The sequence below is a fragment of the Rhea pennata genome, chromosome 10, assembly GCF_028389875.1.
Source record: "Rhea pennata isolate bPtePen1 chromosome 10, bPtePen1.pri, whole genome shotgun sequence".
Lineage (NCBI taxonomy): Eukaryota > Metazoa > Chordata > Aves > Rheiformes > Rheidae > Rhea > Rhea pennata.
The window spans coordinates 15,447,235-15,472,127 of record NC_084672.1 but is presented as its reverse complement, the minus strand read 5'-3'; the positions used below and the strand labels follow the sequence as shown (position 1 = coordinate 15,472,127).

The 24,893-nt window shown below is 39.0% G+C and overlaps 1 protein-coding gene across 1 annotated transcript in view; it reads left to right on the top strand.

The window, feature by feature from the left end:
• The first annotated feature begins 525 nt into the window (after nucleotides 1–525).
• NEDD4 (NEDD4 E3 ubiquitin protein ligase) overlaps nucleotides 526–24,893 on the top strand; it is a 68,877-nt gene continuing 44,509 nt past the window's right edge. The window contains exons 1-5 of the mRNA XM_062583386.1: nucleotides 526–570; nucleotides 15,510–15,583; nucleotides 17,189–17,267; nucleotides 18,303–18,341; nucleotides 20,992–21,045. Coding sequence (XP_062439370.1) covers nucleotides 526–570; nucleotides 15,510–15,583; nucleotides 17,189–17,267; nucleotides 18,303–18,341; nucleotides 20,992–21,045 — 291 coding nt within the window. The remainder of the gene's footprint in view (nucleotides 571–15,509; nucleotides 15,584–17,188; nucleotides 17,268–18,302; nucleotides 18,342–20,991; nucleotides 21,046–24,893) is intronic.

Here is a 24,893-nt window from a genome sequence, read left to right as displayed (position 1 = left end):
GCGCCGGCGGTGGCTGTTCCTCCCTCTGCCAGTCGCCGCCACATTTCGGGACCCCCAGGGCGCCCCGGCCTGCGGCGGGCGCGCAGGAAGCCCTCGCGGCGGGGGCAGCGCCCCGGCCCTCGGGGGCGCAGGGAAGACCCGGGCGAGCCAACCCGCGCGGCTCCGCCGGCCTGGTTGAGAGGAGCCCCCGAAGCCCCCCCAGACACGAGCGCTCCCCGGGCTCCTCTCACCGCGGCCCCCAGGGCGGCGGGGGCGGGGCGGGACCGCGGCGCTGCCCCCGCGCGCGTGTCTCCGGGCGGGCCGCGCGGCGGGAGCCAATCAGGAGGCGCGGCCGCCCTCCCGGGGGCGCTCCCCACCAATCGGGGCGGGCGGCAGGCCGGGGCCGGGGCCTGCGCGCGCGGCGGGCGGGGCGGGGCGGGGCGGGGCCGGGCCGGGCCGGGGCGGCGGCGGCGGCGGGGAGGGAAGGGGGGCGGGGAGGAGCGGGGCGGGGAGGGCGCGCGCCGCTCGCCGCCCGCCGGCCCGGCCATGGCGGCCTCTCCCGTGGAGGTGCTCGGGCTGCCCGGCGAGGAGGTGAGCCTGGCGGGCCGCCCGCCCGCCCGCTCTCCCCGCGCCCTCTCTCGGCGGGCGGCGGCGGCGGCTTCCCCGCGGGGGCCGCTGGGGCCGGGGCGGCGGCGGGTGTCCCGGCGGGGCGCGCCGGGAGCGGGGCCGGGGCCGGGCGGCGGCGGCGGCCGCCTCGGTGCGCCGCGCGGGAGCTCGGCGGAGCCCGGCGGCGGCGCGGCCCTGACCCGGCGCCGCGCGGACCCGCCCGCGCCCGCGCCCGGCGGGCGGGAAGCGGCTTCCTCCCGCGACGTCCCGGCGGACGGAGCCTTTGTTCGCGGCGGTGCCGCAGCCGCGGGTCGCCGCCGCGGGGGCGGAGCGGCGCCCGCGGGCGTGTGCGCGGGCTCCCGCCGCGGCGCCTCGTCGAGCGAGCGCGTGTGCTGCGCGCTGCCCGGCGGCGGCGGCGGCGGGTGCGGCTCCGCGGGCCGCGCCCCGCCCGCGGCGGCGGCAGCGCGCCCCAGCAGCCTGCGTGCGCCCGCGGTGGCGTCGTTTGGCGCCCGCGGGGGTTTCACCACGGTGGCCTCCGGGCCGCTCTTCGTGCGTCCAGTCGGGGATGTTCTCCGTGTCCGTGCGCGTTTGTTCCCTGCTTGGGAAGGATCTTTCCTTCCTTTTTTTTTTTTTTTTTTTTTTTGCGTTCAAATATTGTTCCTAGTTTGTTAGCCTGACTCTCTTAATTGGCGTGTTACCTCTCCAGAAATAACCAAGAGCTCTAATAAATTAAACTTTCTTCTTAAAACTTCAGTTGGGTAGGAGTTCTCGAAAATCATCACAGCGTGATGTTAGAGTTGTCCAGCAGTCCCATTGCAAGCTCCTTTTTTTCCAGTTGCTTGTAACTTTTTGAGGCTCTCTAGTTGTGCTGAAATATTCCATGCCTCAGGCTCTGTATTTTATCTTATTAAACTTCAGTCAGCTTAGTTGTTGCTTAGCCTGCATGCTGTGGGGAAAGAATTTTGAAATCAGCTCACAACTGAACAATTCTATTTTTTCCTGCATCCTTTGGAGCATGAATTCGTTTACAGGGGAAGGAAGAAAGTGTGTGTGTGTGTAACAATTCCACCACATTTAACTTCTCCTGTAATTTCAAAAGCTTAGCCAGACTCTCAAGTTAGTTTTTTTGAAAATGCAGTTTACTTGCTATTGGAGACTTTGATATTCAGTTGGTGTATATTGATAAACACTTAAAGAAAATTCTCAATTTTCTTTGTAGTTTTAGTCTGTGAGTATGCATGAACAAATGACGATGAATGATCTTGGGGTTTTAGAAAAACTAGTGCCAGCTGCTTTAGGCTAGGGCACTAGAACTAAAACTAGAGTTCCTGTCTTTCTGGATTTTCTTTTTTCTTCTCAATTTAAATATGGAAGACTGTACACTAAACTACAGTGAAGAGACAAAGTCAGAAAACCGAACTGTATAGAAAGAAGAGGTACCAAGGAGCTATCTCTGCATTCCCCTCCACATGTGTGCACCCGCGCGTGGTTCTGCAGCTGTCCCGTAGTTTATGTCTACACTTTGCTTTTCCCACAGTGATGCCGTTTGACCCTTTTTTCCCACCGGAGATCTGCTTGGTGTGGTTCAAAGTTGTGTGCTTACCTCTGGAGGGCTCGGTCTAATCGTTGAGGCAGTTGAGTGCAGCATTGGAGACTTACCCACACCCTTTCCAGAATTTATCCCCGCTATCTTGCTTAATGGTGCATTAGTCACTTGGACTTTCAATACGGGGTTGCCAATAGCATGTTACTGGCACAATTAAAATGATGGCAAAGAGGTGTGGGTCAGAAAGAAGCTGTAGCTGAGGGCACAGTGTATACAGTTGAATATTGTACCTGCTATATATAAAGTATCTGAATACCCGAATGTAGGAAATGCAGATGGTCTTAATTTTTCTGGTTCGGTTTTTCTGTTAAATGGATGTAATAAGATTTTGTCACCAACAGGACTTTTATGGCTCACTTAGACGTTGAAATAGTGAGTATGAGAAAAGCCCATAAAGAATAATTCTGTGCTCAGAGCAAGGTCTTAGCAGTATATGCAAGACAAGGTCTGGGGTTTTATGCTGAAAAAGAGGAGAGAAGAAAATATGGAATAGTTGCTTGTTGAATGCTACCACTTTGCTTCCTTAATAAGGTGGTTGTCTTTTGAAAAATGTGACGTGATGGTAACAAAGATTCTAGCAGGATGAAATATGGAGTAGCAGGCTAAAATGAATATGCAGTAAGAACAAAATAATAGTTGCCCGTTGATCACAATTCTTGTAAATTCAGCTTTTTTTTGTCAAAGTTATATTGAAAAACTAAGCTGAATACTAATCAGGTTTATGAAATCTTTATTGTAAATTATTCTACATTGCAGGAGTAGTATACAGAAAAAAGATAAGAGACTACTTTCTACAGCCATTCTCAGTCTAGAAAAATAAAGAACTTTAAGAAGATTAAGATTAATTTAAGATTAATTCTCTTTTATGTTTCTTTAAAAGAGGAAAGAAATACTTTAAAATGCAATTCCCACTTCAGGTCAGGCTTTCTGTCTGTGCTCTTTACCTGAGGCCACTTGAAAAAAAAACAGTTGGGAGCATTCACTGCTGCAAACTTTGTCTTGACTTGCGAAGCAGTAACTGTTCCTGTTACTGCACACTCAGAATATGTCTACTTTTGAATATAGTTCCAAGTGTTGGTTCATTTATATTATATATATATGTATACACACACACATACACACACACACACACACACACACACACGTATAAATAAATAAATAAAAGCTGATGGACACAACTGCAGCTTTTCTTTATTAAAGCAATGATAATTTTGCTGATGTTCTTCAATGTGCTTGTTGAGGTAGGGTGTCCTTAGCTAAAGATTTTTTAGCTGAGGGACTTCCAAATACAAAACTTTCAGCTTGTTCAGGTTTAGGTTTATGTAAGGTTAAACATTTTGATCAAGCATTACCTGACACAATCGTTCATTCTGAGCTAGTGTCTGCTTCTGACAGTTGGCTGCCACAATAAATAAAGCATTTTCTAAGAGCAGTCATGAAATGATCTTCTAAAAATTGAAGAAAGAAATAATTGATGACAGGTAATGATGTTATTTCTTTAGTTACAGAATTTTTTTTTCAGTGTTTTACTAGATTAAAAATATCAGTGTTACAGAACTGTTTGGAATAACAAACTATCCGTTTCCATTTTCTATTCAAAATACATTTTTTATACTGGAAGGCTTTGGAATGGAATTTGATAAAATGACATTGCCTCTCTCTCTTTCATAGTCAGTTTAATTAAAAAATGTATATATACCAAAGTTGTTGTATTCCCAGCCTGAATTGAGGACTTTTATTTTGCTTAGTCTATTTCTATTGCCTGTATAGCATGATAATGTTAAGTTAGTTATCTGTTTTGATTTGTTTTGGGGCTCAAAGTAGTAATAGAACTTGTTGCAGATAAAAATACACTTCCTGTATATTGGCTACTTCAGATTTTTACAATCACATGAGAGCTGTCCTCTGTAAAAACAAGTGGTCTTGTTTTCTGCAGGTCACATAAGATCTCTCATTAACCTATGGCGTTCTGTCCTGGAGAACAGGAGGCATTATTTCATTCCTTTAGGACATACTACTGGACCAGGTAGTTTATGACTGGCTTGCTGCTAGTGAGCTGAATGTCTTGGATATACCCTTTTCTTACCCTTCCCCACAACCTCTTGTAGTACTATATACCAGAGATGATGCTGCTGATGAGAAATCTTTCAGCAATTACTTCCAAGACTAGCATGACCTTGTATTACTGAGAGGTCACCTAACATGTTACAAGTCTGCCTAATTTGCAAGATCTGAATATTGCAGTCACTATTTTCCTTTAGTTAAGGTTCCCCATTCTGTGGGAATTCTTTCAAATGAGATGTTAAGTTTTAATGTTAGTGTTGCGGGGCCTATTCCTCATACTGACTCTCAGGTTTGTGTATGTCCTGGAGGAGCTGCTCAAGCCGAGTGTAGCATGTAGAGGTGCTCTTAGCATGATCTTTAGCATGCTAATCTTAGCATGATTTTGCTTTGAAGATAAAACTGAATAAATATTCTTGGTACCACTTTCAACAATACATGAGCCAGATCTGTTCTCAAATGCTATTTTTAAAGTTAGATAGATGAAGACTCTCAAATAATTTTCTTCTGAAGCACTTAAAATATTTTGTTCTCACCTCAGTGGAGATAATGGAAGAGTCCAATCTTACTGTTCAGCCTTTGAAACATTTATTATTTGAGATGAACAGACTGCTTATCACTTAAATATCATTAAGGTGTTTGTTTTCAGTGTGAAACAGTCATTCTTTTATAGTTACTAAAGATATCAAAGTAGAAAAGAACTTAATTCAGATTTGAAATGAGCAAAGTGCTCTTAGATAGGAGATACAGACTGGGAAGCTTACTACGGTGTGGAGTTTTTATCTGTAAAACATGGTAGTGTTAACTACTAGAATCAAGAGAAGCAAGATGCTACCATTCAATTCAAATATGTATTCACTTGAGCTGTAAATTTTTTTCAACAGTATTTCTCAAATACTTTTAGGCTTCAGAGCCTATCTGATGATGTCTTGAATCAGCAATTTTTACTAGAAATGCAAGCTACTAATAGGGTAGAACTGAACCCCTTGAGATCTTTCACTGGTTTGAGGGGCATGCTGTAAAAAGAAATGTTAAATTGGTGGTGTATATCTTTTATGCTAATACTTGCTCTCTGCTGGGATCCTGACTTTAGCGCACTTCTACCCAGAAGTGTCCAAGCTTTTCTTGCACTTTGTAGCTGTTTGCTAGTGTTGTCAGCAGCCTGTGTAGATGTGCACTGCACGACACTGTATGGGAGTTGTGTGCCCCGTCCCCGACTCTGTGGCCCTCCGACCCCGGTAGCCTGAATGCCTCCGGGATGTAGATAACCTGCAGACCACTGAATGGCCCTTCCCCTTTCCACTCTTTCACCGAGCCAGGCTATCTGCTGGTATCGGTTGTGAACTTCCCAGCTGTTGGTGTGTTTGTTTCAACTTGCCATATTTACACATGCCCGAATTTGTATTTTCTGTTTGCCTTTTTATGCTATATGCAGACATATGAAACTTGTGAAAACCTTAATACATAATTTCAAATGTTACTAAAATCTTTAAAGGTGATGCTGTTGAACTGGTTGATAGTTGTGACACCCTTGATGCTGTTTTTTTGGCTACGTTTAGTGGTAGCTGATTCTTGACCTATCTAATTAGAACAAAAGAATAACAGGATGTTATTACCCAGAGCAGTTGTTTACTACAAAATGTACTGAGTTTAAGACTGCTCAGACATTTTTACATTGGCTTCCTCAAAAGCTGGCCAGCAGACATTGCTGTTTTATACTTTACAGTAAATTAACCGTTCTGTTTGTGGTGTTTCTATGTTAATCTTTTCTGTAGAGATATATTGAAGAAGCACAACTGAAAACTTGACCCAAAGATTACATATAAAAACAGGGTTAACTTTGTATATACTACTCTGAACAATGCACTAGAACCTTTCTAACCTACTGCTATAGATTGTTTGAATTTACATAAATTTTATGTGCATCTTAGACATATCTATTTGCTCTTTCTATATAGTAATTGTTTATCAGAGTCTATGACTAAAATGGAGTGTGGGGGGGTGTTTCAGAATGCACCTGGAATTATTGTTCAATCTGAAAAACAGATTCAGCAACTCATGGAAAACTGCTGTAAAGTTGTTGAGACTTGAAACATTTATATTAGCATCAGAGAGCCTTTATTAGCCATTGGATTAATTAGTAGCATATTACATTTTCTGTTTTGCTAACAGCTTCAAGCAAAGGACAGTTTGTAGTGTAATACTCTTGAAATATTGGGTACTGCAGACATTAATATAATGATCAACAAAGGGAAATACCTCTTGCTGGTGTAACACTATTCAGTGCATAAAATGGAAAATATGGATGGAAAATATGGATGAAATGGAAAATCTTTTTCCTGACTGAGTTCTAGGCAGCAGCTAAATCTTACAAGGTTACAAGTTAAAACTATTCTTGTAACCTTGCTGTGAATCTTACCAGATTCACTTTGTGGGACATCCTGTATTTTACAATCTGTGGAACTGGCTAAGCACTTGGAGCACCCCCACACCCCACCACTGGGACATACCAATTACTTTGGAGACTTTGACAAAGATCACCCTTTATCGTTATCTGGTTTAGTCAGTACCTTGTACTTTATTCATCACAATGTGTTTCTTAATTTACTCCTTTCTCACCCTTCCTTCCTACGTATGCCTTTCATTCTTCTGCTGTGTCCTGGTCTTCCACCACTAAAGCAAGTGCTGACTCTGTCAGTCACTCCCAGCTGTCTTCAGCATTCATTCCCAGCCATCTGAATTAGGGAAGGGGGAAGGATGGGGTGGGCAAGGAGGACAGTGCTCATACCTATCCTTTATAGTCATTGACTACAAACAGCAGTAACATAGTGAAGACCATTCTATTTGGATAAAATTGTGGGCAAGTTTTAAACTTTTTAAAAGCTTGAAGTTTCTCTACAAACATCCAGCCAAAATTAAACATGTCTAAGAACTTCTTACCTTAATGTATAGTCACTGAATCTGTGTAGTGATCTTCATAATGACTTCTGTGAAAATAAAACATTATACGCTCTTGGAAATACCACCTTTTTTTCTTCATTAGTTTAAATCTTGCTTTGCGGTGTAGTCAACAAACTTTAGATATTTGACACCTGACACCTATTTTCATAGTCATGACAAAATTGTTTCTGCCTAGCTACCATTTCAAAGTATCAAAGGGTACCACACACTGATTTGTAGCTTTGGGTTATTTGATTGTCTACATACGGCAGCTGAGAAACCTTCTATTTTAGCTCATTTTGATGCATACTATCTGGTAGTAATCAGATTCATTGTTACAATTGTGAAAATAACTATTTTGAGTTAGTTTTTAAATTGTATTTAATGTGCTAATAAGCTTAACAGTAGAATAATGATAAAACCTGGAAGTTCATAATAAGGCAACTAACCTGCTGGTTCAGCTCTGTACAGGAAGTCTTATCTGATTTAATTAGGCCAGGGATTTTTTAAAGAGCTCAGTTTCTGTAATATATCATAGTCTTACTCCTTTGTTCCCCTGTCCTGGCCCCATCTTCAAATACATTATATAGCCCCTAAAAATAATTCACCCTTGACTTTATTAGGAGCAGACTAACTGATACAAACCCTCAGTATTTGGATTTCATTAGTATACCGCTATTCCCTGATAAAATCAAAGTTTCACAAGTATTTTTTCTTTCCCACACGGCTATAACTTGGTTCATACTGGGATATTGCATACTTAGGGGAAGCAGCTTAATAGTTATCTGCTACAGAAAGTGAGAATGTGCCTCCCACTGCTGGATGTGTGCTCTCTCAGCTTATCGAATGCGAGAGTGTTGGCCTCTGTGTTGGAGGACACCTTCCGTAAGGTAATCCAACTGACTAAATCGACAGAAAACAAATCCTGCAGAACGAGGTGGTTTGTTTTCTTAGATTAACAAAATGAATCAGTTGATGGAAGGGTCTGATGTGTCCTAGAGCTGGTGCAAAGGAAAAGATGAGACCATGATCTGGGAACAGGTGAGTGAGGCTTCTTTACGATGACAGCTTGCCCTTAGATCTACTCCACTACTTGTGGAACAAGTCTCAGGCACGATGGTTTCCTGTCTCATGAGTAGGAGAGAAAGTGACTGGATGTCAATGCATACTTTAGATTCATGTGTGTAACACAACTCCTCTGCCTAGTTGGAAACGCTAAAGGCCTGTTATTTTCTTATCTTCCCCCCGACTTTCAGTGCAATTACAGATATATGCTGTTTGTAATCTGCATATGTCTGTAACTATTTTTTTTGTTGTTGTTTTTTTAACTGTAGCCCTCACAAGGTGATGAGGAATGACTAGATTCATGCTTTGTAGTGTTGCTACAATGTCTAAAGTGCCTGGCCCTACATTAGCTGGACTGAATCTTTTAGGTTATATCAGAGGAGTGCTACATTGAGGGTTACCCATCAATGAGACTTCTGATAACAGTGCTGAAGACTCTGTTAATGACTATTTCCCATGAGCTCAGACTGCTTTATCAGCTTAAAGGTTAGCAATTGCCAGTCTACTGCTTTTGACTTTGGCTGTGATAGCAAAGATGTGGAGGGTGATAGTAAGTGTGCATTATGTTACAGATTGTCAACAGTGAAGTGACCAACTAGTATTTTTAAAAATGTTGCTGTGTTATGGGCCACTACTGTGTTCTCTTTTTTTCTTTCAACCTCCAAAGTGGCTGGCAGTCAAATACTGACAAAAGAAGATAAAGGTCCCTGTTCCATTTACATGAACATCTTCCCTCTGCCTCATACAACATTGTTTCCAGAATGGTTGCCTTTGGTTATACTGTGTGTCTGTCCTGCTGTCTTTCAGAAGTGCTAGTCTCTGTGTTACAGAGCCACTGTTTACTAGGGCTTTAAACCTGTAAGATTCCAGTCTGGTCAAAACCAGCATTAAATAGTCTCTTTAGCTGTAGTGATGTAAATGCAGACTGGTCCCTTCAAATTAACTTCAGGAGTGCAAAAGCATTGGTAGGCATTTGCAGCTAGGGAGAGCCTTTTGGGGAGATGAATTGGGCTTTGAGAGCAGTTTCCTAGACACACTGCGATGCTGCCAGACATAGCTGATGTGCTCCTGGTTGGTGACTAGGAGCTTATCCTCTTACGGTGGCAGAACCACTGGAAGCATCACAGTGATGCAGAGAAAAGCAAAAGGCAAATTTAACAGGAACATCTGCAGTCCTTATAAAAATGCTACTGCTGCAGTGTGTTTGTGACAGACCAAGAAAATGCTCTTGGGCTGCAGCTTCCTGCGTGTCTGCAGACATACTCATCTACCATTTTTTTCATATGTGGATATTCCTTTCATTCAGCAGGGTGAATGAAAAAGGCAGGGTTCACCCTTGAAACTGTGAAATGTTGGCTTCAAACCATTTCCCTGTAAATGCAATAAAGTATTATTATAATAAGTAATAAAGTCCATTAGCAGAGCAGATGGCTGCCTACTCAGAGTGTCAGAAGAAAGACTGGGGGAGAATCTGGTATGATCTTATCACCTTAAGGCTGTAAGGAGATGCTGGAAGAAATGGAAAGAAACTGGAAAGTACTCCCTCTACCCCCTTGATGAGCAATCACCCTTAATGGACTATTAAATAAGGGTTTTTGACCCTGAAAGGCAAGACCTGGGGCAACACCTGCAGTTCCCAGATCGTAACTGATGTAGATGGTTATGGTGGCCCTAACTTGAAGGCTTGAAACAGCAAGAAAATAATGTGCAGAGCTAACACTATCTGGATGCTGGGTTGAAATAAGCATGTAGTGCCATGTGCCAGTAGTTGAATGATGAGATGAACCTTTACTCAGTAGAGGAAACTAGCCTGGGAGAGAAGAGCTGTAACAGGGAGATCCTAGCGATGCACAGGGCACAGCTGTTCCAGAGAAACCATGGTAATTGAAATGTGCCATACTGTACAGAACATTAATGTGAGGTGACACAACCAAAATCAGCAAAAGCGGTCCAGTGCTTCCTCCCGCACAATTTACGCTCCTCAGCTGAATCTGCTTGATTGCGGCTGATTACATTAGAGCTCTGTGAGAGAATCTGGTTCTGGGAATGACTACATTTGAGTGGTTAGCTTCTGAAAGCAAAGCTGTTCTGGCACTTCAGTCTTTAGCTGGCTTTGTGCATTGTTGCTCCGGATTGTAGGGATCTTAGACTTACTGTAGGCAAAGAGCCGCCTTCTTTCTCTGTAATCCTGTGAGCAAAAGACTGAAGAGTTCCTTAGTCTCTGTAGTTTCTGCTTGTGTGGTCTGGCAAAGGTGGAAGAGAATGGACGCCTTGTGTTAGGTCTTCTATTCTTCGCTCTTTATAGTCTTTACAATTGCCGATTTAATTGAAATCATCTTTTTTTTTTTTTTTTTTTTACTTTTTAAATAAAACTTGTGCAGCTGTTATCCATAGAAGGAAGCAGAAGACTGCAGATAGGTCCAGAGAGTTGAAAAGGTCTTCCTGTGTTTCCCTCACAAACTCTGCACCTGATACAGACATAGCCAGAGTCAAACCTCTAATACTTTGTCTCTAGGCTGATACTGAGCTTGTATAGCATAATCTTCATCTGCATAAAATTAGATTCAAGCCCTCCTGGAACTCTAGGTGATAATTGCTTACTGAGATCAGTTTATTTGGGCCAGGTATTGTGAGCCATAGCAGCAGTTACTTAGCAGTTTTGCTGTTTCTCGGTGAGTGGGGAGAAAAGGCCATGGGGTCACACCACAGACCTGTATGCTGTCAGCAAGCGTCTGGGTCCTGTTCAGGAGGTTCAGGGTAGATGACTGATGGCTCGTTCCAGTGTAATGCATTTGTATTAAATTGTATGAATTTCTCGTGACCTCCCTTGCTCAGCACAGTGACTAGAGAATCGGTAACCTTAAGAGATGGAAGTGTCAGAAAGTGGAAGTAGTATGTTCTGCTGAGTGATGTACAATCTTTGGTGATTAAGTATTGCACTTGCATGTTAGATTGAAGTTTTCCTCAAGATTCCAATGTTTATAACTTGGAAAAGGAAGGAGACAGTTCAATACTGCCTATCAGCTTAAGAAAACATAAACAGGAAAAGATAGGAAGGTGGAATTTTTTTGAGGGGAGGATTGGTAAACTGAAAAAGGATGTAGATTTTAAAAAGTATTCAAAATATATTGATGGTAAGCCCTCAGTTCTGGTGTTGCTCTATTTTGAGGAGATCTGTGGGGAAAAACTATTATGAACAGTTTAATGGTTTTAAAACTGTTAATCTAGAAGAATATTTCTACATGGCGGTTGGCAATTCATAAGCAGATGTCGGCTTGCTTTGTTGTTCTGCTGGGTTAACTAAAATCATGTAGCTGCGTTAGCTTGGCATTGGCCCCAAACAAACATATTCTGTGTTTCAGCAATGCCTTACAGCATGCCAGCCGCAGGTTTGTGGCTGGTAGTTTTCTGAGATCATATACAAAGAAACTCTGTCTTCTTACAAAATACCATTTAGATTTATTCAAAGATGTATTGTGACTAAAGAAAACAAACTGAATGGTTACATAGGGATTGTCCAACACCAGCATTTGTAGGGTATGGCCCCTGTTTGTGAGATTTCCCCCCTCCCACCTCCATGTGGACTGTGGTGATGCTCTGGCAAGTCTGGTTCTGAGTGATTTGTGTGTTTGGAAGTGGCTCTCCAATTCTCTTCCATCATGCTTGACTAAGGATGATAAAAGCTTGTGGCCTAAGCAGCTAGATGCAGTTGCAAGAAAAGATATTTGTCTTCTCGGACGGTATATCATACCTTAGTACCATATACTTAGAATGATATCTTCTTGCTTTCCTTTTTGAGAAAAGGACAGTGGGATTTTCATGGGCTGGATTCTGTTAGCTGGGTCACAGTGGCTGTGATTGGGGACTTTTTGAAAGGATAACTGTATACTGAGTGAAATATGGAAATAGTGAGAACAGAGAAGAACACAGGTGACAATTTCTAGCTTAAGTAGTCTCTGAAATTCGTTGATGTTGGATATTGCTGAATCCATGAAATTGTCAGGAAAGAAATCTGAAACTATTTTGGAATGTGAGGGAAAGGTGGATTTTTTTTAAAAGATATTTGCAGCGTTTATAAAAATGTTAACAAATGGAGTTTCTTGGTTTGATGCCAACATAGTTTTGTACTGATTTTCCTTAAACCTGATGGGTTCTGTTGCTATCGTAAAGCGTATTGCTGATGTTACGTGCCTGTAAGCCTGAGCACGACTAGGAATTTCGAAGGACTGGGACACCTACTAGTGGTCAGTGCTGCGGCAGGTTTGTAGATAGGTCTTTATCTTCCAAACTATTAGATTTCCTTAGGAGACAGTTTTCTGTGAAGTAACAGTAGAAGACAGACTTGAGCTGTGGCTGGAATTATCTAGGCCAACTGACTGTTTTGTCATGTAAATGAACACCATAGATGTTCATCTTAATGCACTGGAAATCTCCTCTAATTATACAGAGTATGTGAGAGAGCTTGTTTATTTTTCTTAATTTAGTGGTTTTTCACCTTTATGTTGTCATTCCTGCCTTGTGATCAGCACTCAGTAGTCTGTCAGCTTATGTTAGAAATGCAGCCACGTGCTTATGAAGGAGAGGTAATATAAAGCATACTTGCTCAGAGTGCTTCCTACATGTCTGCTTTTGAAGGCACTTTCAATCATATGTGGAATTCAGGAAGGCCCCAGGGACAACATCTGCTGCTTCACCACTTGCTCTTGGTTTCTGTTTAACTCTTAAGCCCCTAGATCAGAACAGCTTTCCAGGAAAGCCTCTACTTGCCTGCAGACAGTCTTTCATCTGCAAAGCTTTCTGCTTTCCAAAGAAACGGTGTTCATTCTCCTCCTCTTCCTCCTCTTGACCTAGTCACAGCTGTTGGGCTTTATTCCCTTTTGAATTTGGTACCTGATCGGATGAACCATGTAACACTATTGGATCTACTCAGTTCTTCCTGGCTCTTAGATGAACTCTGCTGAAGTCACTAATGCAGAATTCTTTGTGTAGTGCAGAAGAGATGGCTTTTACAATAAGTTACATCTTAATGTGCTCGTTGGATCAAAAGTTGCAAATCTTGTCATTTCATCATGTGGTGTTTAATTTGGAAATGTGTAAATATCATTTCACAGTTCATGTATTTTGACTTCAGACTAGCCTTTCAAAACAAGAAAAGTTAAAAGAATAGGTCTTTATTTTTGAAAAAGCTCTGAAGATTGTACTCTTAAGAGGCTTTTCTTCACTGAGTAATATAGAGTGGTGGTCTGGTAAAGTGTTCAGGAAAATTGAAAGCACTTGTGCTCCCTAAAGCAACTTGGAAAATTTTCTTTAGTTTAAGATGCTCTGAATTCTGAATCATCTTTGGAATGTGGCTTTTCTCTGTAAATCTTAACATACCAACTTTAAACTTACTTTATTCTGCATAAGAACAAACAGTTCATAATGTTTTGGTAACAGTTTCTAGAACGTGGGTTACTTTACTTTTTAAACTGTGGAAGGATTATTTTCTTTAACATTTGCTTTAAATTGTCCTAGATAGTTTTTTTTAAAGAGTGCAGACTTCTGTTATTAGGTTTCTGTTTTGTTTCTTAAGTTTCCTGATCGATTGCTCAAATAGCATGGGCAATGCCTATGACCTGTTGAATGAAATAACCACAGTTTCTTGTTCAGTTTTACCTTTTATAGTGGTAGAACTAACTGGTGAACCAAAATCTGTCATAGTAAGCATAGTAAGGAGTCATTTATTGGATTCTTTTTTTTTTTTTTTTTTTTTTTCCCAGTCAATACAGCTAAATTTAATGTAGTGTGTTTCTTAGTGATCTAAGACATGGGGTATCAAAATACACCAACTTCATTTTGAATGTGCTATTTTTGTCTTTTGACTAACAATCTACTGCTTGCTTCTCAGCTATGAAACACCTAGAATTTAATGAAACTGAAATCCAGTTTACCAAAAGAAAACCTTCTATAAATCTATACTAGCAAATTTTTTTAGGGCACGGATGTTAAGTAGGAGGATTGTGATCACTAGTGTAACTTGTCATTCCTATATATATATCATTCAAATTATGGCATCATAATTGAAAGATTGTTTGAACTTTCTTTTTTCTTTTTTCTCTTTCTTTCTTTTTTTTCTCTTTTTAAGTCACATGCCTTTTGACACTTCACCTCTAAAGCACAGATTTCTTATGGGCACCTGGACTCTCTTAAAAAATAAATATAAAAATAAGTATAAGAGTTCTCTGTTCTTATTTTCTTTGAGAATTCTCTACATATACTATATATGTATGTGTTAATCTGTTCTGGCAAATTTGATAATGTTTTCATGTAGTCATAGGATATTTACCACGGTGTTAAAAGTGCTGAGATACTGTTAGACCTAAACTTACTCTGCTCAGACACTTTTGCCTTGTGTAAAAGGCAACACACTTGAATGGCTTACAAGATGTTTGTGGCAACCTGTCCCTTTTTTCAGACTGTGCCCATATGCACTAGAAGTTGTTGCACTGTACAGAACATGTTCCCGCAAAGGAACTTGCCTACACTGTAGGGAAGACAGCTAAGAATTGCCTGCTGAGAAACATAAGAACTGCTCATAAAAACTGCTCCCAGATGCTCTCCCGCAGGAGCAGTTGGGAGCTGCTGAAGTCCCTATGCCACAAGAATTGTTCTGGCGCTGGCAGTAGCAGCTTGCTTTTACTTAACTGTTTTTCCTAGGAAAAGATCTTTGTGCATGGGCTAAATATCATGTTGCATATGCACATACTAAGAGGGTATTCCAAGCCACTCAGGGAAAACGATGACTGCTACAGCCAGCACAGTTCATCTGATTTTCATCTTGCTACTGAGGGGCTTTTGAGAAACAAGACTGGTGGGAACAGTTGTATACTACTAGCTTAACTAGCCTATCATGAAGCATTAAGCACCTTAACTCAAAATCCCACTCCCTTAGAATACTGAGAAACAAAATCAAATGCTGATTTTTTAAAAACAGAACAAGCTACTGTATTGACATTTCTGATTTATTGAGTTCTTTATTTATCATTGAAGGTGGATACACTGGTGATAGAACTTTAAAAGGGGCAAAAGTAGAATAAATTTGATGTTGAAATTTAGACCCATTTCCAACACAGAAAATAGCTGCATCAGGTTGTCCATTGCTTTCTGTGCAAATTGGAAATTATGCCAATAATTGCTTTTAGCTTTGTAAATTAAAAATTATTTTGAAGTTTGGATTGAATGTCTCTTGAATGCATTATTTTGTGTTTTTTAGGATAATACACGAATTGTCAGGGTGAAGATTATAGCTGGAATTGGTCTAGCCAAGAAGGATATCTTAGGAGCCAGGTAAGAATATAAGTGGTTAATATATTAAGAGATAGCTGATGCTTCATTTTCTTTCCACAGCTGTTTTTTTGTGTACAGTGGACAGTGATCTGAGTAAATCCGGCTATGCCTCTTTCAAAAAAATCGAGTAATTTTAACTGGTAACTTTATAAAGTGATTAGAAACTATGTAAACATGAAGACATCTGTTTTCTTGCCCAAGACTCACTTGGACAGATACCTCATGCATTGGCAAAACGATGTGTGGGAAGGTTTAATTCTGTATGGTGAAATATTTCTGCCATTGATAGTGTGGTGTGTGAGTGTGTGGTGTGTGAGTGTATATATGTGTATATATAACGTACAATATTTTACTTCAGCAGAGCTTCAGCTAAATAACAATAGTTCAGAAGAACTAGCTGTAAATGCCTGTAAACTGTGTTTTAAAGATTTGAAATGAACACGACACTAAACACTGATAGAAATAAGACTGTTTCAACTCAATTTATATGCAGAGGAACAGCATCCACCACTTCTACAGATATGGTAAACCGCGCCAGTGGCTGCAGGCTCTTGATACGCACAAATATAGAAGTTAACAATCTATAAAGGAAAAAACAGTCAAAGTGGTTTAAAACGTTAACCGCAATAAAGCTCAGACTTTGTAATTGAAATGCTTTGCAGGATCTTGTCGAATTGGCAAGTGGCAACGTGCAGCTTGTAGTAAAATTCCCTTTTCTCCTGGCCCATATACAGAGGGTTTAGAAGTACTAATGGATATAGTACTAGTGCTACTGTCAGCTGTTCTGGCACATGTACAGGAATGCTGTTATTTTAGCACTAGCAATATTATTGTTATATGTGACATCAGTTTAGCATGAGAAAAATTCTCATGTGATATTTGTATTTTCCCTTAGCTGGGAGATTTTTCAATTTTGTTTTTCACATATGAACTTTTTACTTTTAAGAAAAATAGGACAATTTTTCTCATAACTTAAATATGCAATAACTGTATGCTCCTTTGCTATATGGTTAAGGGCTGTAATCACTTGTGTTCCTAGCTTTTGTGATCAATTGAATGGCTTGTATCTACTTGTGAAAAGTAGATTCATATAATCTGTTGCTTCTTGTAGCACAGGAAGGAAAAAATAGAGGCAGTGGGCTGTTTAAAGCAACCTTATTAGACACCTTCATTAGGAAAACTCAATTAAACTCTGTGAAACTGATACACATTTAAATAAAAAATATTGTATGTATGATTTAGGAGTACTTCAAATTTCAGATATTTAAATTTTTTTTTAATTAAAAACCAAAGCCTTAATTCTTCAAGCTTTTTCATTCACAGATGAAAATTGTCATGTATGTCTTATAGAAAGGCATTAGGTTTGCAGCGATATACAGAATATAAAATGGCGTAACTAGTATGGACATACCTAATAACAATAATTAGGTTAGTTGTTACCTCAAACTATTTAGAAAATATTTCTTAGGTATAAGCACTTAAGATGTTCAAAAAGTACTTGGAACTCCAAATTTCATGGTTTCTATTAATTTAAGCATTCTCAAACTCAGCTGCTAATAATGCTAACAAAAAGGATATCTAACAACTTCCTATCTTTTTTGCTAGTGACCCGTATGTGAAAGTGACGGTATACGATCCTGTGAATGGAGTTCTTACCAGCATTCAAACGAAAACTATTAGAAAGGTTAGCCTTTTTATTTTTGTTCATTGCGGGTTGTGAAAAACATGCCTAATGTACCTCTTGAGTGAAAGGACGTGGAAAACATTTCACGATTTAACTTGATCCTCTGTTTATGGCATTGCTTTAGTATCTTCCTTTCAATAATTTATTAGTGAAAGGTAGAGAAACATTAAGGAGGGTGAGGTGAGTACTGATTCAGACCTAAACCAGTCATGGAAATACTGGATTGTTCTGACCATCTTAGATCTTTAATGATGTGAATTTACACAGAAGGAGATTGTTATCTCTCTTCACCATCAAATTGCTTACTTCATTTGAACTTGGTACTGCTATTTTCCATAGAATACCTTCAGGGAAAAGCCGTTGTTAGTACTGATAGTTTCAGCTAAGTGTCAACTAAGAAAACTAGGTACATGAGAGGGAAAACACTCTTCCAAATGGTTGATCTTGGATAGTGTCTGTGGCTTATATTGTGAGATGACCCATGCTCTTTTTGTTCGTGTTGATGACTGTTAGTTTCACTGTAATGAGGGCTCAAAGCATCAACTTTTTTTTTTTAATAACCCAACTTGTGAGAAATATTTGGTGGAAAAGGTGATGCTGTGTTTAGTCCACCTATGTATAGTCTGGCTAGATTACATGGTTGAGATTTGGCCTTTGCGAAGAGAGCTCATAATTTCAGGATTAATGGTGCTTGCAGGTAAGCAGTGTTGGTAGCGAGGGCACCTGAACTCGGGAGAAAGCAATGGCTATTACTGAAGACGTACCGTAAGTTAACTGTTTTGGATTGTATTATTAAGCTTTTTCTACATCCATGGCATTAGCCAAAATCTGGTAGTACTTGCATAAATTGTCATCTTTCAGCACTGTATTAAAAAGTACAAAAGCTTAATTTTGCTTTTGAAGATAAAAATGACAGGAGCTTTATGCTGTTTAAGTGGATTATTACACAGGAGGAAATAGATGTAAAATGTGAAGTAGTACCAGTACTGAACTGTCAGTGTAACCAGTGCTGTCTTTTTTTGCCCCCTTATATAGTCCTTAAATCCAAAGTGGAATGAAGAACTCTTATTTAGAGTAAGTATATATTTTAAAATATTACTATATATGTTGAATATTAACATATTAGAAAAAATACTTCCTCACTTCCTTGAGGTTAAAATCAGCAATGCAGTCTTTATAATTAATGTTCAAATGCTTACACATTACTTTCCATGGAAATACATTTGTGAGTGTTAAAACTTAAAATTCTAGCACAAAAAAAAATCTTACCATCTTCTTAATCCTTGCTGATGTTTTTGAGCATTCAGAGAATAATCAAACAGTTTTGGGATAGCACCAATTTTGTTTCATCCATTTTGATACAGGTGTGTTGCAGAGTGAATGTGGTATTACACTCAACCTACCATTGTTTAGGAGCAAGATGTAGATTTGCTATTTAATTCTGGTCTGGCTCTGACAGCCAGTGAGCATGTTGGCTGGATGTGGACTGTGGTGTTCAGAATTGCAGGGACTTGAGGACCCTCTGTACAAGGTGAATGCTCGTGCAGTGTAACCCAGCCTACACGCAGGCTCTGGCTTCTCTCTCAGAATCTGAGCACGTTTAACAAAGCTAAGTTCTGAGACTCAAAGTGATGGTGAATTTCTCTTGTATCTTGAAATTTATTTCATAACTGAATTTGTACAAGCTGATGTGTAACATCAGCAACCAGTCACTGATTTTTTTTTATGCTGTTTTCTGCAGCATTAAAAAGCTGTAATATCTGATATCTTTACGTGTATGAATACCTGTAGAAAGTGATTAGTGTAGTTAGTTTTTTCCATTTGATTACCTAAACAGATTAAACTCTTTAAGTTAACCCTTGAGATTGTTTTGATCCTCTTTTTTCACTTTAGTTGCTCTCTTTTGAACTCCCCCTAATATTACTTTCTCTTTCTTGATGCTTAGGGGTAGCATCTGCTTTCTTTTTGTTAGTATTGCGTAAGGAAGAAAAAAGATCATTCCCCCCCCCCCCCTTTTTTTTTTATGTTCCCTTTTTCGCTGAGAATTGTTTTAGTTCTTTGCTACAGCATTATACTAAGACTTTTATTGAAACATTTATCTGTGGTGTTTTTTTCATTGCTTTACTGAATCACCAATTTTAGTTGTCTCTTCTATGTAGCTGACATTTGTTCTTTATTCTCATCCGTATTGTGTTGAACTTGGCCATATTAAGCTGTAGTTTGGTAGATTGAGTTAAAACACTGGATTTAAATCTTATACAGAAAATCAACTTGTAATTTGCTAGTCTTCCATTTGGAAAATTTAAAAGAAATGTTTTTACATTTTATACTTTGATTAAAATGCTGAACCACATCACATGATCATTCATCAAGAGATCCATTCTACTATCAGTCCAGTTTATTTATATTGTCTCACTTAATTTTTTATGAGATTTTTTCACTAAGCAATATTTGGTCCATTAATATGATATGTTGTGTGTTTAATTCAGTGTAGCTTAGATTCTCTAATAGTGGTATGATGCAATTCAAAGACATCTATCTTGAATAGAACAATCTATATTCTCCCCATTCTATCAGTAAGATGCACAGTCTTTTTTCCTTCTTTATAACAACACTTGTTTTTTCAAGACCCGTGTTGATGGTGTAATTAGAAAAGAACTCTCTTAAGAGATACACTCTTCACTGGAATGCTTTTTTCTGTCTTGGATGGAAGCACTAATCTTCGTTTTGTTTCATTTTTCTGGATTATTGGATTACTGATTTAAAGAATTCCAGTTTCATGCTATGATGCTTTATTGCTCTAAGAACAGTTACCAAGATCCTTTTGGACCCCTACCATGTTCTATGATCCTAGTTAAAAGGATACGCTTGCATACACTCTGAGGTGCAATTGCTCAAAAATCAGATTTATAATCTAGATGCCAAGATCATTCAGTTACTTTAATTATAGAAGTCTGTTTTATGCAATTTGGAAACTTAAGTTATCTTCATATGTTAAATAAAGGATAGCTCATTTCTACTTAGAGTCAAAATAGATCAAGTATTTTATCTTTGTCAGCAAGGGTTTGTTTAAGCATTCAAAGGAAAAAGAGATTCTTTATCAAATATCAGACATCCTCTACTACGTATTGTAAATTTTCATGTAACCTGCTCTCTGTGAGCAGCAATTCTTGACCACTGTAAAGCTGTTCTTATATTCAGTATAGGAGAGCAGTCTTTTATTCTGTAATTAAAATAACTCCTAAGCAGGAACACTTATTACTATAGTCAAGAAAAAAATTAAAGAAAATGTGTAGTAGCTATGCCTCTTTGAGGACTAGCATGCTTTTTCTTCTCTTTTCTTACCACTTTGAAATTTTGGCTGTTTATTGCTTTAAACATGTGGCATATAGCATGTAAACATATATACATCTAATATCTGAGACAGCTTTTAAACTTTGTTGGGACAAATACTGCCTGTGAGAAACATGGAGACAGGAGTGTATACCAATAGGCAATTGAAAATGCTCATCTTGCAGAATATGGATTTGATGGATTATTTTTGTAAAAGTAAGGTTATATTGTCAGTTATATTCCTGAGTTCACTTAGCAAGTTCTATGAGAAATGGTCGTTTTTAATTTTGCGTTTTTATTAGTCTTATGTGTACTCCCCCATATAAATAAGACAAATGCTGGGATTTACCATATATTTTTCACTGATAATTAACATCTTTTTTTTTCCTAGGTTAATCCTCAGAAACACAGACTACTTTTCGAAGTGTTTGATGAAAACCGTTTGGTAGGTCCTTTTGCATTGATACTGCTATTTGTTAGACTTGAGTGAAAATAAGTTCATCTGAATGCAACATAGATTAAAATGTTTAATTTTAATTAAACATTTAAAAGATTAAAATAACAATTTTTTAAAGTTTAAAAAAAAATCAAAGGTGCATCTGACTTAGTTACTTATCTGACATTAATGCACTTTGTGATTCTCTGAAGCAATATTACTACAGCTTAACTTATAACTCGCTTTAACTTGTAAAAAGTCATTCCTTTATGTTGCTTCCCAAATAATATGGTCAACTCCTTCAGTGATTTTTGAAAGCTGTGCACTGAATTCTCATTTTTACTACAAACATAATAATACTAAGAATGCAAATAGCTCAGTATGTGTGTGAGAAGCTTCTTCTAAATATGAGGAATAGCATAAAAGAGCATGTGTGCATTTGTTTGAAAATCCAGCAAGAGGGCAGTGGATGCTGACCTGGAAGGTCAGCCTTTGAACAGGAGGTCATCAGTTAGGATAGATTGTGTATCTGTTTTCTCAGAGAGATCATAACTCCTTCTCTGACCATGCTGTCACCTTCTGTGTGAAGATGTCTGCTGCTTATCTCTCTGTCTATATTCTCCTGTAAATGAGTAAGGGTGGTGCAATATGATTGTGACGGTTGGATCCTGGGGCCACTTAGCAGTCAAACATTCCCTCTTGCTGGAGAGGTAATACACCTTTTTATTCTGTGATAGTCTGGGAATATTGTGTAAGATTGAGTGGTCTTTAGTTTGTACTCTTAACACAGTCTTGCTCTGATAGCTATTTTACAGGATCCCTCTGTGCCTAAAGGGTGTGTTGGCTATGAAAAACCTGTTTTAGTGCTAGCTACATAGATTCAGTAATCCATTGTACCTTTTACGGAGCCGCTGTTTTGTTGGAGAGGGAAAATGTCTATAAACATAAGTACAAACTGTCTAGAAAATTAGATTTAAGAAGGAAGATGCTTATTTTTTGCTTATAGGCAACTCTGTCCCCAAAGCATGTACCTGTTGACTGATTGCGATGCTACCTGTCCCAGGTATTTAAATATGATGATGCTTTATTTTAAAAGCAAGTTTCAAGGAAGGTAGTAGTAACGGTGCTTGATATGGCAAATTAAATATGATTTGTTAAGATGCTCAGATGTTCTTCTCAAGGCAACAGTAGGAGCTACAGTATATTCTTTATCAGAACAAAGTATTTTGTCTGTTAGTCATTGAGACATCACTCCTGTCCCCTAGAACATAGGAGGTATGATTAGAAAGTCAAATTCCTTCAAATTTTGGGAAGGAAGACCAATGCTTTCTATGTGATTTCCACCAAAAGAATTCCTTAGTGTTCTCTTTCTAATCTAGAGGGGAAAAAAAGCTGCTTGACTTGTTCGTTTATGGTAGAGGAACTAATAGAACTTGTTATTAGCATCAATTGGAAACAGTGCCTTGTTGTCCGATACCAAAATGGCAGAAGCTGATCAATCATTTTTAATTCTACAATAGCCCCTACGTTTTTCATCTTTTCAGTTTCCTCATTCTTTGAATTGTTCTCCTTTAGCCTGTACTCTGGGTGATGAAGCATCACACTTCTGTCTCAAGTATCTTTTGAAAACTCTTTTAAACCAGTAAAGTAGCTGCTTTAGCTGTGATTGTTGGGGATGGAGAAGCTCCTCTAGTTCTGTTAGTTCATGTTCAGCTACCAGAAGTCAAAGGTGCCTCACACTCCTTCCTTAGGATGTGCAGCTATGATCAAAGGGTGTTTCATCTTCTATGATTTTAGTATGCTTTAGTAGGTGTTAATTGAATGGCTGTTTAAACTCGTATGCAGGTGAGTGGATACAGCTGGAATGCTCTTCCATTTGTGAGACTTCCCTCCCTACAGATTTTATCCTTTTCTTAGAATTTCGTCCTGAGTGCATTTATTCCCTGTAATTTTGTGAGAGAAATTGAATTTTGAAATACCTCTTTTGTTTTTAAGAAAAGTTGCCTTCTTGAAAGGTAGGCTCAAAACTCATCTTTTTTGAAGGCAGTCTTAAGTTCAAAGTCTGTTGCGTTGGTTATATCACCAACAGATGAAGTTTTAAAATCTTCCTGTAAGGACTCAAAGCCCTTCAAAGATTACCTAGCTTGGATCAGATTTAGTAAGAGAACGGTAAATGTTTCCACTGACTTGTTGCAAACCCCTAACAGAATAAAGGCCTTTGGAGTCCTCAGTTAAGGTAGTCTTTAAAAATGATTTAGAAAAATCTCTCCACTAGGAAGGGCAGTGATACCACTGAGGAGATAGGCCACTGGAGCCCATGGTTGCTGGATTCTTGCTATCATTTCCAGTCTTACAATCATTTGAAATACAAAGATGTGTGGTAAGTTCCAAAAACTATATTAATGATATTGAAGTAATTAATGATGTCAAGATTTCATTAGGGCTATTTTTTTAAATCTCAACATTGATTCAGAAATACAGAAATTTGTATTGGGAAGCCATGTTAAACTAAGAAAACTAGTTGGCTGGCTGTACCTGTAGATTTATAGTGAAAGAAGTGACATATTGAGAAATCTGACTTAAATCTGAACTCCGAGTTACTGAAATCTATCGTTTATCTAAGTATAATTTATGTAAGTATCTTGAGCAAAATTGGAAGAACACTTCAGATTATCCCCAGTGGACAGTGGGGAGATGTTGTTTCCTTCTACTAAAAGCAGTATCTCTAATAAAGTGATTGCAATTTATTGTATATTAAACTAAAATCTAAGAAACTATGCTACTAAAAAATTTGTTGGAGAGAAAAGGAACTTAAGAAATGCATTGTTTCCTCTCTTTCTTGCATATCTTAAAGTTTTTGGTTTTATTTTCTAATACAGTGCTTGGAATTCAAATGTAGTTTTTTGAAATTGTAACCAAAAATCTTCTTGACTTTTTACTTTCCTTCCCTCTTTCCCTTGCCTTTTTGTAATATTTGAAGAAGTCCAGGTGGCAACATGTAATGAAATAGATGAGCTATTGTATTTGTTGGCTTTTTATGAATAAGCTAGTATTCCCTTACTGCTGCACTCCAATAATGGAATTCAAGTAAAGGAGGTTAAGTAAGCCCTGGAGTGTAATTAGAAAACAAATTTGTTGCTTGCAAACAAAGTTCCATGAGTTTGATTCTTGGCTGTTATTTGGGAAGGAGGTATAAATGTTAATTCTAGCATTCTAGCTTAACATACAGTAAAGGTTAAGTAAATATGGAGCAGGAAAAAAATACCCAGTAGTATGACCTATAAAAGTATAAATGGTCTAGTGTTCTCTTCTGTTTGCGCTTTTTCAGTAGCAGTAAGTAATTTCATGTTAGTGTGGTAGAGTTTAGTACTGCATCGTATATGGCTTCTGTATTGAAAAGTATGTTCATAACTGAATGCTTGTTTCTTTAAAAAAAAAAAAAAAAAAAAAAAAAAAAAAAAAAAAAAACACTTAACAGCAAGATTGTCTTTTTTCAAAAGTCCCACTAGGTGCCAGCAAAGGACCTTCTCAGACAATGAGACACTAATACATTTGGAGGAATTCTCAGTCCTCTTACTCATACAAGAGTTGACAGTATATTAATTTCTTTGAATGCCAATCACTTTATTAAAAAAAAAAAACACAATAGTTAGCTGTTTGTCTGTAATAAACCATATAGGACAGCTTTTTCCTGTGATTGTGCTTAGTAAACATTTATTTTGTATGATTTTCATCTGTGTTTCAAAGTTTGTGTAGCTAGTCATATATTTGCATGCCAAATCTAATTCTAATGGATGTCCATTTATTGTGGACTTCCAGCAAACAATTTCAGGTAGTTCAGTTTGGAGTGTAAGAAT